The 17440-nt window shown below is 43.2% G+C and overlaps 1 protein-coding gene across 1 annotated transcript in view; it reads right to left on the reverse strand.

Moving 5' to 3' along the window:
- Positions 1-1019: 1019 nt before the first annotated feature.
- Positions 1020-17440, reverse strand: part of LOC121440617 (lamin-B1) — a 45157-nt gene continuing 28736 nt past the window's right edge. The window contains exons 6-11 of the mRNA XM_041641391.1: positions 13472-13692; positions 12359-12584; positions 10818-10922; positions 5540-5659; positions 4244-4351; positions 1020-1651 (exon numbers count right to left, since the gene is read on the reverse strand). Coding sequence (XP_041497325.1) covers positions 1610-1651; positions 4244-4351; positions 5540-5659; positions 10818-10922; positions 12359-12584; positions 13472-13692 — 822 coding nt within the window. The 3' untranslated portion in view covers positions 1020-1609. The remainder of the gene's footprint in view (positions 1652-4243; positions 4352-5539; positions 5660-10817; positions 10923-12358; positions 12585-13471; positions 13693-17440) is intronic.

Genomic DNA, 17440 nt, shown 5'->3' on the forward strand with positions numbered 1-17440 from the left:
CAGCGAGGAGCACACAGCGAGGCCACCTGCCACAGCACTCGCTGCTATTCAGTTACTCTTCCAGAGGAGATTTCTAAATCCATTTCTTTCCCTGTCTATTTTATTCTCCTCCACTGTGCACACCTACTCTGTGTCTTCATCCACTGCTGAGAAGCTGAAGAGCAAGGGAAGCATTGAGCATCGTCATTACCGACAACAGAGCACTGGAGTCTCTGACTCGGAATCTATTTCTCTCCTCAATTTTGAATGCATCCCTGAAAAGTCCAGTTGTGGGTGGAGGGGAGGGGACTGGGAGGAGAGGAGGGAGGGGAAACTGAGGTCATATGTAAAAGGGAAAATATTATTTAAATAACATAAAAGTCCAATTCACACAAGCCAATCAAAACTAGTACATGTCTACCCTGTCAAGATCTGTCTAAAGCAGTGGTTCTCAACCGTCCTAGTCCTACGGTGACTCTCGGGCTGGAGAGATGGCTCAGCGGTTAAGAGCACTGACTGCTCTTCCAGAGGTCCTGAGTTCAATTCCCAGCAACCACGTGGTGGCTCAGAATCACCCATAATGAGATCTAGTGCCCTCTTCTGGCCTACAGGCAGGATACTGTATAAACAAATAAATAAATCTAAAAAAAAAAAAAATACAGTTCCTCATGTTGTGGTGACCAACTATAACATGTTCATCGCTACTTTATAATAACAACTATAATTTTGCTGTTATGATGAATCATAATGTAAATATCTGATATGCAGGATGTCTGATATAAAACCCCTGTGAAATGGTCATTTGAACCCCCCCCAAAAGGGCTGAGATCCGCAGATTGAGAACCTCTGATCTAGAGTTAAAAGGACAATAGAGTAATAGTAAAACAGCCTTTTATTTGTTAATGTCGCATAAGAAATTTAAGCATGTTACACTATCTTAAAAAACACAACTAGCGCATTGAGGAGAGCCCTTCCCCCCCAGCCCCCTGCCCCTCCCCCCCAGGAATCAATTTAAGAGAAGTAGCTGAACAGACAACAGCTCTGTGGAACACCTCCATCCAGAGCACGTACATGATGACTGGATGAATATTGCCTTCTTACAAAATGTCTCTTCTCTTTTCTATTTAAAAAAATTTGTAACCTTGATCACTTATTACAAAAAAAATCCATACAAAAGTTCAATATATTGAAAAAGTTGCTTTCCCCCATCCCGAACAGCACCGTTTTATATATAGCAGAGATTGATCAAGAGCAGACCGCCCAACTAGACAGAGCGGTCTTCAAATTATCCAGACACAGTGGTATACTTACTTACCCTCCCCTCCCCTTCTTAAAGAACTTAAAAAAAAATACATACACACATACAAAAAAAATGCCAAAAACGTGAGGGCCCCTTCCCAAACAGTACAGTTAGTTCAGTGTCGATAATTCACATCTTGCATCAACGTGTATGGATAAGATTTCTTTTACAAAACTTTCAGTGTCAAAAAGGAAATTAAGGCCATCAGATTCGCAGCTTAAAAATTCACATAAAGGAAATACAAAAATATTGTGTGCTTCTGAGGAGGCGCTGCACTGTATACAGGGTTACCATGCTCCTATCCTGACCAAGACAGGTGACGGGACAAGTTCACATAATGGCACAGCTTCTATTGGATGCTCTTGGGGATCCCTGAGAGGGAAAACAGAAGGTACAATCAGAATTAACAATATCACAATGTTCTAAAAACAAAATAAGGATTACAGACCTGCATACCTACTTAAAACAGGCCTGGTCACGGCTCACTCTTTTTAGCATTATCGTAACGACTCACTTCAACAAATCCCACAATTGAGCTTCTACACTAGCTGCACCAGGGTTTTAAAACAAAAAACAAAGCAAACAACCAACAGTTGATCAAAGCCAGTAAACAAGAATTTCTCACTTAACTTCGTAATTTTAAAGTAATTCTCCTATGTAGCTGAGCTGAAAACACCATGGTGAAATAGAAACTCAGGTTAGCTGAAGTTTCAATCATAGCAAGATTTTGTCTTAAATAAATAAGAAAAAAATTTAAAAAGTGTTTTTTAAAGAGCCGCAACAGGGGCTGGAGAAATGGACGGCTCATTAGGAGCACTTGTTGCCCTCCCAGGAGGACCTAGGTCTGATGCCTGCCACTTCAGTTCCGGGGACCCTATGCCCTCTTCTGGCCTCCCCAGGTACTGCACGGTGAGGTGCACAGATGTGCAGGTAAAACATTCATACACATAAGATAAAAAGGTTTTAAACCTTTATAGCGCTGAGGCACTGCTCATCGTCACTTGCAAAACTCACTCACTGTGTGACTCGCTCCTAACTAAACTAAAAACTAAACTGAACTAAAACGGAAGGTTATCAGTTCCGGGGTACTGGATCACCACCACTGTGCTGGGTTTCCCTCTTTTGGCTGTTTTGAACTCTGAGGTTACTATCATCTATGATGATTACAAGCGCAAAACTTAAAACACCTCAGACTTTTTCTTTTCTTCTCTCTTCTCGGAGTCTGCATTTACCTATCTCCTCAGTGGCTCCAGAGTCAACCCCTAACTTAGTCTGCCTAGTGATATTCTGATATTTCATTTCTCTTTGCTGCAGACTGTGTGGAAGCTACAGGCCTGGGCAATGTGAACCAAGAGCTCAACAGGCTTTCAACTTGATCCTTCCCACAAACCCAGCGACACAGCTGACAAACTGATGACTTGGCATCCTGTGACACCCAATGGCAGGTGCTTCCCTAGCATGCGGGAGCACCCTGGATCTGACCCACAAAACCACAAGACATCCACAACTCTTGGTCCCTCCTTCACCAAGAAAAAGACTCCTCCCTTCCCCCCGAGTGCTGGGTGTCATTGGCTTACTTCTAGAAAATGAGATAGAAAGGGTTCTGGGCCCAGCTTTTGGGAGGCCTAGCATTTGCTGTTTTTACTATCTTTGCCAGCTGCCCAGTCAAACCACAGACTCATGGGGACTAAGAAACAATCCTGTGTATCCTAAGACAGTAGCTCAAACAGTATCTTTTGTCCTTTCATTTCATCCAAACAATGTCCTATCCTTCAAAACAACTGTTTACAGTGACACTCGAGGCCTCGAATGCCCTCTCCAGTGTGACTTGGCAGGACCCATACAGACCACTGTCCTCAAATGTTATCTTCCTTCTACTCTGTGAGGCTTCCACTGATGGTAGGAAATGGATCTTGGTGCTTGTTTTCCATTAAAGTCAAGCATAACATACTTTCCTTAACTACGCCAGCAAAATGACAAGGCATCCAGACTGAAGAAAATCCCACCACGAGAGGTCACACACGTGAGGTCTGCTGAGGGCAATGTAGTATGATAAGAATGCTCCCCTAGGCTCACATCATCGTAGTCATCAGGGAGTGACTATTTGAAAGGGATGTATGTAGTTGGAGGAAGTTGTTCAGGAGCCAACGCCAGATCGACTTCCCCCTTACAGATGAGGATGTTTCTCCCAGTTACGGCTCCAGCACTGTGCATGCTGCCACGCTCCCCACCGTAATGATGAACTTAAACTCTAAAACTGTAAGCCCAATTAAATATTTTCTTTCTTAAGAGTTGCCCTGGTCATGGTGTCTCTTCACAACAGAACACCGATTAATAAACAAGGCCAACTTAGATTACAATTATGGAGACAAGCAGACAACAAGAGACCAATTAATGACCATGCTCGACAGCTTGAGAATCTAAGTTGAAGGCTCATTAGTTATATTAATATATATTTTTTCCAAATTTAATTAGTTAAAGCTGAATTTGGGGTTTATTTGAAGATTTATACAAACCCATGCATTAGCTAAACTCTTACAATGACTTAATGAATGGCAACTTAATACAACAGCAATGAATTTGGCTTCGCTCTGAAGCTCAGCGCAACTCTAGGTTCTGTTTTCTGTTGAGCTTATATGGGAATGCTGCTCTCATTTGGTAGCACAAACTTTTCAGAATCCAATAAATAAACTTCAAGGCACACGAGCTAATCTACGCATCTGCAAGTAACATACATGTCCAGCACAACACGTTATCTATCTACACCAGAAAACAAGTGACAAAAGCAAAAGCTGAAGAGAAAACAAAACTGAAAGAGACTACCATTTCCCAGGGCACCCAGGTTGGCTGCCCCGAGCACTGCTTGGCTGAGTGCACACCCAGTGGTGACCTGCCACTGCTCGGGCCACAGACAGCAAAGCAAGGGCACCCATACCATGTCATCAGAATTATAATCAAGTGTACCTGCTGGTGGAAACGCTCCTCCTCAATAACCACTCCAAGGGGCTCTTCCTCCTCCTCTTCCTCTTCGGGTATGGTTGTCTTAAAGACTGTACTTCTCTGAGCAACCTCCTAGAAGCAAGATAGCAAACTTCAAGTTAGAAGCCATGGGAAAGAGGCCCTTTCCTTTGCTTAAGGAACAGCATGGCTGTATCAAGGATTTTTTTTTAAAAAAGCCATTCCATCAGCAGCTTTAGCTAGTGAATTTTGTGTAATTAGCAGCAGTTAGTAGACCTTCAATTTTTCCTGCAGGGGAGCTACTGGGATCCAATTTGAAATACCTGCTGAGCAGTTTCTAATGCTTTTTGTCCTATTCTGTTACTAAAAATTCTGTGCAAGTCACTTGGCATACTAAATTCTCTATAAAACTCAACATGAACTCTGCTTAAAGATCTTAGCTCTGAGCAAAGAAAAGGTGCTAAACAAACGCTGAATAAAAGAAGCTGGAGGCTAACTGCTGCACCTCAGGGACACGGTGGCAGCAGGACCACCTGAGCTGTGCTGAGACAAAGATAGCACCTTTCATTCCATCAGGAGCTGGGAGCAGGACAGATTAGCACTAATTACTAGCAGCATTGCACAGGTTCTGTGTGGACTTGAATCAGTGTAGCAGGATGGAGGAAGCTAGAGGCCCAGCCAGAAGCTTCAGTTCTGTGAAGCCAGTCTTTACAAACACAATCAGCCCATAAACATCAGCCTGTCCTAACCAAAACAACAGCATTATAATGCAGAGTCCTACAGCAGACATCAAATGCAGCTACAGTTCTTTGACAAGAATCCTAGGGCTCACATGGAGAAAATACCAAAAAGGTACCCAAAAGGTACATGCCACTATCTTACACTTAGTTTCCTGAGCACTGAGAGCTAGCATAGTAGGGCTGACAACACGAACACTTAGTAGGCTAACAGTGTAAGCATTTACAAGGTTAACAGCATAAGCATTTACCAGGTAAACATTCTGTATCAGATGCTGTTTTGATAAAATGTGGAACATTCAGAGGTGAAATCACTCAAAGCCCAAAGTCAGAATGCAGTGGAGACAGACCCTGACAAGGACAACTGGGCCCTAGTCCGTGCTAATAAATCAATACCCTCTAAAGCACTATTTCCTATGTGCGACAGTTTCCATTTACTCAGTATCAATCACTTGGCAGCTCTGGTCTAACTGAAGCTTCAGTCACTTCACATTTCAATGGGATTCTGGTAAGACGTTGGACTGGTGAAATGGGGGCCACAGCAGCACTGGAAGAATGGCCATACCTCTCCCTGAGAATTTTTCAGTATAACCTTCACATCTTCACCAGTGCCCCAGGAGTTCTGGTTCTTCCAGATGAGGTCAGTTGGAGGACTGGCCGTGACTCCAGCATTTGCAGCCCAAATCTGGAAGAGAGAAAGGACTTGAGCACACCAGGAGCCCAGGGCTCACACGTCAAGTTCAGCAGCGCGAGGAGACTTTAACTCTTCCTCTAATGGTCTGTGAACTGTCTGCCCAGCTGCCTGTGGCCAGCACAATTCAGAGCTTCTGCAGGCCTCTGCTTCCTCATATGATAAACACATGGACATACAAGCCCCTGAAGTAAAGCTGCCACACTCTGGCCTAACCACTCCACAAAACAGCTGACCCAAAGCAAGTTTCCTTAGTGTCTTCATCCACAAACATGAACAACAATGGTACCTATGGCAGGTGGGATCGCTGCTGAAGTGATGACCAATACAGAGGTTCCCCCCCCTCCTCCTTCAATGGTACAATTGACAATTAACTGCTCTTGGGCAGTGGTTCTCACCCTTCCTAATGTTGTGACCCTTTGATAGTTTCTCACATTGTGGTGATCCCCAAACTATAAAATTATTTTTGTTGCTACTTCTAACTGTAATTTTGCTACTAACGGTGTCTCAATTGCTAATACCATCAGAAATGTGTTTTCCAGTGGTTGAGAACCTCTTCTCTATGGGTCAAGGGCCACCTTCCAAGAGATACGGACACACATGCAAACATGTGCACACCCCTCCAATTTCAACAACAGATGATGTTCTATAGCTAACAGTCTAGATGCAGGAGAGTGGCTCGTCCCCAGTTGGAAGCAGTGTCACAGTGCCCCAGCGTATCTCAGATTGTGTCCACAGAGAACACAGGAAATGCTCCAGGTAAAACATAATTGCTATTGAAATAAACCAAAGATATAAATCCATTTCCTCATCAGCATGGAAATTCTGCCGTATTTTTAAAAGTACTTCTTGGCAGAAGGAAACAGGCAGAATGGGAAAAAATGGCCATCAGAAACCTCAAGTATCGAGGGAAGGCTAGAGAAAAGAGAGCTCGGCAGTGAAATGTGCACTGCTCTTGTAGAGAACCCAGAATCAGTTCCCAGCACCCACATGGCTGCTCCCTTGAGCACATCTAACCCTAGTTCCGGGGAATCTGGAGTCAGCCCCTGGGGGTTATATGCATGGACAAACCTTATGCAGTACAAAGACACAGTCTTTTTTAAAAGGAAAAGAAAACCTAGACAAATAGATAAATCCTAGACAAACCATTATACCTCTGTGGTCTCACTGTCCTCGCAGTCAGATTTAGCCAGCCCAATCTTCAAAAATTACAAATAAAGAAAAACTGAACTGGTTGTTGGTTATGAAAGACTTGATCACCAAAAATGCAAATGACAGATTCAAGCTCATGCGGGAGGCTCTGAGTCTCTATACACACTTCCTCCCTTTAAGTCACTGTCTTAGGAAAACCAGGCTTTTTGGGGTTTCAGTCCTAAACCCCCACAAGGAGGTGACTGGACCTGTGCACCCTACAGATAATAAGTTACTCCTCTAGTTCTGGGTAGAAAGGCCCCTGGAGGTATCAAGATCTCCATGAGCATTACAAATTGAAAGACGCATTTACCAGATATAACTGGAAAATGCAACAGGACCTGAACCAGCTTTAGGTACTTCTGGCAGTACTTTTCACTGGTCTACAGAGTCACACAGTTGGTTCAGTGTGAGGAATAACATGTCAATACGAGGTGTCAGTGCCTGAAATGTGGCTAATCAAATAAAAGATATGCTGTGCACCCACATCTCACAAACTGAGGAAAGGGTTAACACACTTAACTAAGAAATTTTTTATTGATACAAGTTTTTGTTTTGCTTTTGTTTTGGGGAGGGATTGTTTTTTGAGACAGGGTTTCTCTGTGTAGCCCTGACTGTCCTAGAGCTCATGTGGACAAGGCTGACCTCGAACTCATAGATCCGCCTGCTTCTGTCTCCTCAGTACTGAGATTAAAGGCGGGTCCCACTATGACCTGCTTTGATACTATACTCTGAACAACAAACAGTTCCAGAATTAACTTTATATCTCTCTAAGTTTTTAAAACCTAACAAGGCTGGGCGGTGGTGGCATACACCTTTAATCCCAGCACTCATAAGACAGAGGCAGGTGGGATCTCTTGTGAGTTCTGTGGCCAGCCTGGCTTACAGAGCGAGTTGCAGGACAGGCTGCAAAGCTATAGAGAAACCCTGTCGCAAAAAAAAAAAAAAAAAAAAAACTAACAATAAATTTTTAAAAGCATACATAGGGTTTTCATCTCAGCTCTTGGTATTTGGGCTGATCCTGCATTTGCCTTGTACAATGTCTGGGAAATCTCCCTCACTACTATGTCCCAAAAACCTGATCACAATGAGAGCTACTAAAGAAAAAATGCACTGCGTTATATCATAGGCAACAGTCCTTCTACCTAACACCTACGGTATTATCTCACAGGCTAACAGTCCTTTTACCTAACACCTATGGTGTTGGTCTCTGGGGTAGTACATCCAGCGGGGAAAGCAGATGATTGGCATAATGGCTCCACATTACGAGAGCCAGAGAACATTCAAATCTAAACCTTCTGAATTAAAATAGCAAATTCTTTTAAACACATTATGCAGTTTCCCTACGACATACAAAAGAACCAAGCAATCTTCTCTCGCTATAATTACTGAAGAGAAGAATAGAGCAGTTAGGATATTTGTTCTCATTTTCACCCATTATTACAAAATTAACCCCTGCTATTTTCAGAGAGATGTCAAAGCTCTCTATACTTTATAGAGTTCTAACCTGCATTCTGAGCCTTTCATCTTAAATAGTAAGGTTTGTACCGAGAAAAATTATAAATATGTGGGAGGCTAAGACAGAGTTGTGATCATTTCAAAAGTCAGCCTGGGCTGTAGATAGAGGGAGACCTCGGCATTGAGAGGAAGACAGGTGTGGGGGTGTCAGATTTTAATCCCAACATTTGGGAGGCAGAGGCAAACTGAGCTCAAATGCCATTCTGATCTATAGGGCAAGTTCCAGGACAGCCAAGGTTACAGAGACCTTGTCTCAAGAAGAAAAAAATTAAATTAAATAAATAAATGAAGGGTGTGTGCGTGTGGTGTAAATGTGCTAAAAATAGGTACCTTTTGTTTTCTTGAGACAGGACCTCATAGAGCCCAGGCTGGCCTCAAACTCACTGTGTAGCTGTGAATGGCCGTAAACCCCTGCCCTCCATTTCCCAAGAGCCAGGATTCTACGTGTGGTCACCACTTAACAGCACTTGCTATTTTTCTAAGAATCCATGAAAGCAGTGAGCAGTCACATCTACATTCTTCAAGGACGAAATGCCTTCTTTGAAAACAATAAACAACAGATTTTCCTGTTTCTTTATTTGCTTGCTAAGTAAAACCAAAGGAATCTTTTGCTTACTATTGATTTACACTTCTCTAAAACTCAACATATTATTATTTTAAATGTGCTTTAGAACATATCGGTAGAAAGCTAAGTTAGAACTAAGAATTAGAATGCCATTTAGCCCACCTCTCAAAATCTAGAAACTTAAATGATGTTATGCCAAAAGCCTAGCACTCTGAATAACCAGGGTACTATCCTGAAATGGGATTCCCCTCTGTATGCTGTGAATACCACTGTTTAATAAAGAAACTGCCTTGGCTTATTGATAGGGCAGAACTTAGGTAGGCAAGGAAAACTAAACTGAATGCTGGGAGAAAGGAGACAGACACTGAAACTTTGCCAGTAAGCCACTGACACGTGGCAATACACAGATTAATGGGGATAGGTTAAATTAAGATATAAGAGTTAGTCAATAAGAAGCTAGAGCTAATGGGCCATGCAGTGATTTAATTAATACAGTATCTGTGTGGTTATTTCGGATCTGAGCTGCCAGGCAGCCGGGAACAAAACAAATGGTCCCTTGCTACACGATCCCTGCCTGGGAGGACATTTTTGAGGGACAGTGGTCTGTTTGTTTGCATTTGTACATCTGTGTAGGTGCCTTCAGAAGTCCAGAAGAGGGCAGGTGTCAGGTCTCCTAGAGCTGAATCCACAGGTGGTTTTGTTTTTTTTTTTGTTTTTTTTTTTTTTGGTTTTTTGAGACAGGGTTTCTCTGTGGTTTTGGAGCCTGTCCTGGAACTAGCTCTTGTAGACCAGGTCCACAGGTGGTTTTTAAGTCACCTAATATGGGTGCTGGGACTGAAACTAGTCCTCAGGAAAAGCAGCAAATGGGTGTTTCTGGATTTAAGACTAGGTTTCTCTGTGTATCCCTAGCTATCTTGGAACTCCATAAACCAGGCTCGTCAAACTCAGAGATCTATCTGTCTCTGCCTCCCTAGCCCTGGGTTAAAGGCCTGGCTTTTATTTTCTTCTAATTCGTCCTGAGATTTTTCACACAAAGTAATTTGAGCATATTCCTGCCCTGCCCCCAGCTCCTCCCCTTACTGCCTTCTCCTCCCAGCCCTTCCCAGCTACATGACTTTTGTTCCCTTTCCCTATCAAGCCCAGTTGGTGTTGCCCAGCTGGAATGTGGTCAGCCTATGAGGAGTCACAAAGACATTAAAGGAAACTGAGTCTCTTTTCCCCACAACTATCAAAGGCCAAGGGCTCCTCAGCTAGTGGTGAGTTTTCATGTCTACCTTCCCCTGAATGCTGGGATTTCACCTGGCTGGAGCTGCAGAAAGAGCTCTCAACTGGTCCATCTCTCCACCTTAAGCATATTATTTGAGACAAAGTCTTGCTAATATGCAGACCAGGGTGGCTTTGAACTTGCAATGTTTGGCTTCACCTCCCAAGTCAAAGAGTTGCAGGCATGCGCAGCCAACAATATCTGGCTGCTGAAATCCAATCCCACAACTTCAACCAAGGTATCAACATGTTAAAAGTTGGTCCAAGGAAATTTAGGCAGCCACTGCTTTAGGCTGATGCTGGTACTGGCTCCCTACAATTCTTCATGCCTACAGTATCCTGGACTGCATTAGGTAGAAGCATCAGTCAAGAGGGACCTATTTCATATCCACTGACACAGACCCCAAAAAAAAAAAAAAATTCAATTCTTTGCACCACTCTTAAGGCAGAATTTTTAATCTTTGACAGCACACATAATAACTTACTAATGGAAAGACATTTACAGTCCTTTTCTAAAATGTTGACCTTTCAGCCAAGCTGTTGTTTCACTTTCCATTATAACTATTTTATCTGTGATTAAGACAGTGAAGTTCAACAGTGACTGAGTTCACTTACTGTAACAGTCTGGCCGGCCTTCAGCACATATCTTGAGGTATATTTGTAAGTGACTGATGTGTCTCCAATTTTTCTGATCATCTCCCAGCCTCCCATTGGTTGATCCTACTCACAAACAATATGACAAGGTTACTTTACAAATACAGAAAACTATGAAATAATCAGATCCATGAACCCATACAGGCTCCGAAACTAAGGCCTTCCCATGATAGGCACTGAACTTTGTCCCCCAAGTAAAGAGTAACTCCATGAACATTGCACCCCACCAGGAAGGTTCTGAATTTTAAAGGGGACAAAACAGGGGGAGAGATAAAAACACAGCAAAGCCTAGGGTTCCCTGCATAACCAGACAGGCCCTCATGACTTACAAGAAAATTGAGCCATGAAATCACAAACAAAACAACTAATGTCTGATGGCTTTCAGTTTTAAACCACACAATCTCTCGGCTGACAGAGGGAAATTTTTTTTTATCTTCTGCATCTGGGCCAGCTTTGCCCAAAAGTAACAATCTTTTTAAAAACTGTTACTAAGGGTTTAAAGCTAAAGAGGCAGAAAGACAGCAAAGCAATCAGGCTCCCCTCTAGGCTAGCCACGCCTCTAGGATCTGGAAACACCAAGCTAGAGCAATCAATGGTGGCTACTCTGTTTCCAAGTCGTGGCCAACCAGGCCCAGAGCCCAGTCTCTGACTTACTAAACAGTCTGGTAAGAAAGGGAGTGAGCTCAAAATTTTTAGCGGACCCTGAACATTTGCTTCAAGTGACACTGCCTTCCCTGTGCTGAACTCCAGCACCACCTACATCTTCAGTTTCGTCATGAGAACCAGAGAGCCTAGAGTCCCGGTTCTAAACCTCAGAAATCCCTCTAGTGGATTCATGTTATTACTATGTTTATATGAATCAGATAAAGAGCATTTGTTCATTAACTTTGCGAGGAAAAAGCTCCTTCAACATACCTGCCTGCATCCACATCCTTCTACAAAGCTTTTATTAATAACTGTGACTATGCCAATCTGGCTGCAGAAAACTTCTGCTTCATCTTTGGGAAGGCCATCATGAAAGGGCCAAGTCTAGGCAAGAGGTCAAGCAGCTTTATAAACCAGATTCACAAAGAAAATCTTAGGCTGGGAAGGTGATTTAATGGGTAACAGTAGTTGCCATCAAGGCTGGTAATCTGAGTTCAATTCCAGAACCTCACACGGTGGAAGGAGAGGCGACTCCTCTGACCTCCATACCCAGCACATGGACACCAACCCTACACCATAATAAATAAACATAAAAAGAACAAAGAAAATCTGGCATATGCGTTTAACCCCTTCACTCAGGAAACAGAGGCAGAGAGATCTCTGTAAGATTGAGGCCAGCTTGGGCTACAGAGTGAGTTCCAGGATAGCCAAGTCTCAGAAAACCAAAACCAAACAAAAAAGAACAAAGAAAACCTTTATGCCACGAAAGTCTTTAAGACGGAAGCACACACGGTGAATAGCATTGCTCTCCACAGCAGTTTGCAAACCAGACCCGGGGAGATAGGTCCATCCTTTACCTGTTCAGAAGTGTTCTTCAAGCGGATAAACTTGCCATCAACATCTATCTCTTCAATGCACACATTCCCGGTGGCGGAAGCTGAGTGGGAAATGCTAACACTACTGCTCGCCTCTGACTCTTCCACGTCGACCCTCTTCCGCTTTCCTCGAGTGGTGCGGACGCTGCGACTGGACGACGCTCTGGACACGGTCACCCGGGAAGAAGGACTTGGAGAGAGCTTTAACCTGCACAGAGAAGAAAAGTTCTGCCTCACTTAGGCTTTGGTCTCCACGGGCATTTCTAAAGCAAGGAATCCCTCACCATGTTAGACAAGACCAATAAATGTCTTACCTAAAGCAACATCCAGTCATGCTGGGATATTCATATCACATTACTAAAGCAATTGAGATCTCCAATTAAAGAGCCCACTTGATATTTAAAGTAATAACAATAAATGAAGGTCTATTTCTAGGGTCTGGAGAGATGGTTCAGAGGTTAAGAGCACTGGCTGCTCTTCTAGAGGTCCCAAGTTCAATTCCCAGCAACCACATGGTGGCTCACAACCACCTGTAATGAGATCTAATGGCCTCTCTGGTGTGCAAGCATACATGCAGGCAGAACACTATTCATAATAAATGAATCTTTAAAGAAAATGTCTATTTCTATTTAAAACTGATAACGGAAAATTTCAAAGTCACTTTTTTCCTTTTTAAAAGAAATGTTTTCTTTTCCTTACAAGTGAGAGCATTTAATAATGCAATTTCATTCCGTGTAATACATTTGGAAATATGTACCGAAAGACATGTAAACCACTTAGAATAGTTGTGTTATTCATGTTGGAGAATATACTAGGTTTTATTTTTGTTTTGTTTTTCAAGATAGGGTTTCTCTATGTAGCCCTGGCTAGTCTTGAACTCAGAGATCTCCTGAGCACTGGATGGAATGCTTGAGTTCCTTGCATGGATAGTAAATCCTAGATGGGCTGTTTTGTTCATTAAGACAAATGATAAATGTCTTAATGAGACAGAAGACAGGCTTTGAATTAAGGCAGTTGTAAAATACAGAGAGAGAGAGAGAGAGAGAGAGAGCGCCAAACCCAGCTTGTGGGCCTGGGGATGCCAAAGAACCTTACCGCTCCTCCTCGCCTTCTAAGAGTTTCCGGTAGGCGCTGATCTCCATGTCCAGGGCCAGCTTCACGTCAAGCAGCTGCTCATAATCATTCAGCTGCTGCTGCATCTGGTCCCTTATCTCCGCCATCTCTCTCTCTTTGTCAGACAGCATGCGGCGAGAGTTGTCTTTCTCTTTAGCAAGCATGTCTTCCAGTTCTTGAATCCTTTCCAAACACGCTCTAGACTTCAGAGTCAAAGGAGCACATTCACTTTCCAGGACCATTCCAACACGAGTACAAGGCAGCTATTTCAAACCATCTCCTGAACTGAGCAAACACAGCCTTGCAGGAGCTCCAACTCAGAGCTCAAAAGATCCTGACTGTGAGAAATTAAATCCCAACTCCTTAAAATATAAAACACAGCTCTTATAAAAGCTTTGGGTAACAAAAGCCTAAAAAGAACTATTTCTCAAATTAAAGTTTGGAAATGTATGGGTAAGTTGTCAGTACTGGCCAAATGAACATTTCCCCTACAGCTGTGGAGCCCGAGTCTGACTTTCCTGCAGGGTCCTCACGCCAAAGGGAACAGTGCTGGCTATGTGAGAGCAAGCTTTGACACACTGCTAGGGCACCTTCTAAAAACCAAAGAAAACGGTCTGGCTACCGTATTGAATGTGCCAGTCTCTTTAGGGTAGTCCCACCATGCCCTGTGCTACATGGTGATATGTATAAAAACGTTACCAGAAATACAGAAGCTGTATCTGGCCTACAGAGTTAAAAAAAAAAAAATCACATTCTACACCATGAAATTCATCCTCAAAACCTTGTAGCTCACTGGGTAATCATTCTCCATGACAGAATTCCTCTCAGTAGCCTCAGGAAATGACAGGGGTAATCAGCTCAAAAAGAATGATGGAAGCCAAGGCCCTCAGAATCCCAAGTATCCACACCAGTGGCAGAGACAGGGACTTACTGTGAACAAAGTTAAATTTAAAGACACTGTACTAAATACTGCACTATTAGAATTTATTCCTTGAATAAGTACTGGCTCAAAATTTTAAGCACATATTGGGGCTCAACAAGTAACTAGATGATAAAAACAAAATTTCCCAGACAGAGGTTACAAACAGGTGAGAAGCCAAAAAAAATAACCCTGCAGTATTATGAGACAAGTGCATGAATTTCTGCTTAACTTAATATTAATATAAATACACTGTGTAGTGGTGGTGCACGCCTTTAATCCTAGCACTTGAAGGCAGAGACAAGCGGATCTTTGTGAGTTCAAGGCCAGCCTGGTCTATAGAGCAAGTTCCAGGACAAGCTCCAAAGCTTCAGAGAAATCTGGTCTCAAAAAATTAAAACAAAAACTTAATATAAGTACATATGACTAGACAGAAAAACAATTACAGATTATGGCTATGCTAAATTAGCATGTGCATGTGTGCACAAGGGGTATATAACCTGTTCTATGAGAAGGCATGTGCGTGCACAATCTATTTCATAAGATGGCCAGGAAGCAGTTACCAACACCAAAAGCATACTGTGTGTTTGCTCAGGCATGCACACCTGCACCTCATGTCCATTCTAGGAGAAGGCCCAGATGTGTGTGGGGGGGGGGGGGGGTAAACAGCCTGTTCTACAAGGCCCAGGGGGGGGGGTATCCTGCTCTATGGGGGTCCAAATGTGTGTTGGGGAGTGTATAACCTGCTCCATGAAAATGCTCAGATACACAGGTGTGGGTGTTGGGGGCCAGCGCTAACTCTGTCCTATGAGGACCCAGAAGCAGACACAGGAATAGCACTCTCGTGTCCAGATCTCACAAACCATTATCCGGTAAAGAAAACTTCTTGGAGAAATATTTGATTCTATGGCTGGGACACAGAAAATTTATGGTAAACAGAAAGTATATTTTAAAACCAGGAAATAGATGATCCTAGAGTTGTGGCTCAGTGGAGTCCCTGCATAAAATGCACAAGGTCCTGGGTTCAATCCCCAGCAACACAGGAAAACAAAACCTCCAAGAGTGGTCGAGCTAGAGAGGTGGCTCGGTGGCTTTGATAGAGCAGTTTTATAACTAGGACATGGAACTTATTAATTTTTGTCTTGGTGGGCCAGACAGCAGAAAATAAAGACCACTGACTATCGACAGTAAAAGACAGCTGGTAACCGCCACCAGTCACACATCCCCAGTGATGGTCACCTGAAACCCACAGCCTGGCCAATCATGTGACAAGCACTAGGCAAACCCAGACTCAAGAGTAGCTAGAGGAACACCAGGCCCATTCTCCTTGAAACTCAAAGCCATGAAAAAACAAAAAAAAAAGAAAAAGAAAAAAACAGGCATATCCTACAAGACTGTAGACCAGGAAAGTAGGAAGTATGTGGTTCCCTGGAACAGAAAGAAGGCAACAAGAGAAAAATTGGCAGAACCCATGTAGTCTACAGTCTAGTCAACAGCAATACACAGCTGCCAGTTTCTGCATTTGACCAATGTCCTGTGGTAACTCAAGATGCTAACGCAAGCAAACAACAGGACTGTCCTGTTTCTACGTTACTCTGAATCTAAAATTTGGCCAATACAGCCAGTAAAGGCACTTGCCACCAGGCCTGACAACCAGAGTTCCATGCCTGGAACCCACAGGGTGAAAGGGGGAGGAACCAACTCCAGAAAGCAGCCTCTGACCTCCACACAAATCAGCTACTGAGGGTACAGCCAAAGAGAGGGAGACCATACGGCTGCCTCGGATCCTCCACTGAACTGCACTGAGGAACCATGCTGGAAGGGGTCCACTTGGCCTCTAGTTCCTTTCTAAACAAGCAAAATTCAAAATGCCCAGTCCTGAATCTCTTCACTTTATTTCACATGTGGGATGCAGAGGACACAGTGAGCCACAAAACAAACCCTGAATGGAGGGCCGGGCCTGTGCAATGCCTCAGAGGGCAGAAGGTACTTGTCCTCTGAGGTTCAATCCCCAGAATCCCCATGGAAGGAGGAGATAGACTCAGCTCCCACACACATCATCCTCTCCCCTCCACATGTGTGCCATGGTACACAAGCACACATACATGCACATACAATAAATAAATGGGAAGAAATTCAACAAGTTAGCACCGAGACAATGCATCGAAACCAAATGTCTCTACCGCACAGTGCTTTTGACAATGCAGAATTAAGAGTGAAAAATCAACCTAGGTATAAAACCTTCTTAAACCACTATGAGTTGTTTCATTATTTTAAATGGAAATGTTTAAGTTTTACATTAACTATCTGGTTACACCTTTGTAGACACGTAAAAAAAGGTCAGACCCAAATGCCCCTAGATCTGCCATTCATTCCTGGACAGCTGTGGCTAGCCTAAGCCAGCACCCACACTATACAACAAAGGGATGGAACAAGCTTACCTCCAGATCCTGCCTCAACTTTACAACTTTATGCCAGACATCGATGATCTCAGATTTATATTTAAGCTTCATTTATTTTTATGGATCTGGGTGTTTTGTCTGCAATCATGTATATAGACCATGAGATGAGTGCCCGGTGACAACAAAGGTCAGAAAGGAGTGACAGATTCCCTGAGCCTGGACTCAGATGGCTTTGAATTGTACTTTGGGTTCTGGGAACCAAACCCGGATCTTCAAAGAGAACACTAAGTCACTTAACCACTACTGAGTCCTTGTGCTAGCTCCCAGTCTTACTTAAAATTCATAACACAGTGGTCTGATTCATTTATGATGCAGATGCAGTAATAGTTCCCAGAGCTGGGTGTTAGAAAACCAGAGCCACTTGTCTCTGGTGGCCACTGTAGACTCTTGTAAGGCAGGCAGACTCAGATCAAACATAAGTACAAAATTCCTAGTGCCAAAACAATATCGCTATACACTTAAACCTATCTTCTAAAAGTATTTCTTGAAGGTTGCTTCAATCTGAAATGTAAGAACGTCATAAGTGATGGGTCACATTGGCCGGAGGAAAGCCTTATGTCCCAACAGCAG

Source organism: Microtus oregoni, unplaced genomic scaffold, assembly GCF_018167655.1.
Source record: "Microtus oregoni isolate MIOR12 unplaced genomic scaffold, Mior012 000069F_ref0000032, whole genome shotgun sequence".
NCBI lineage: Eukaryota > Metazoa > Chordata > Mammalia > Rodentia > Cricetidae > Microtus > Microtus oregoni.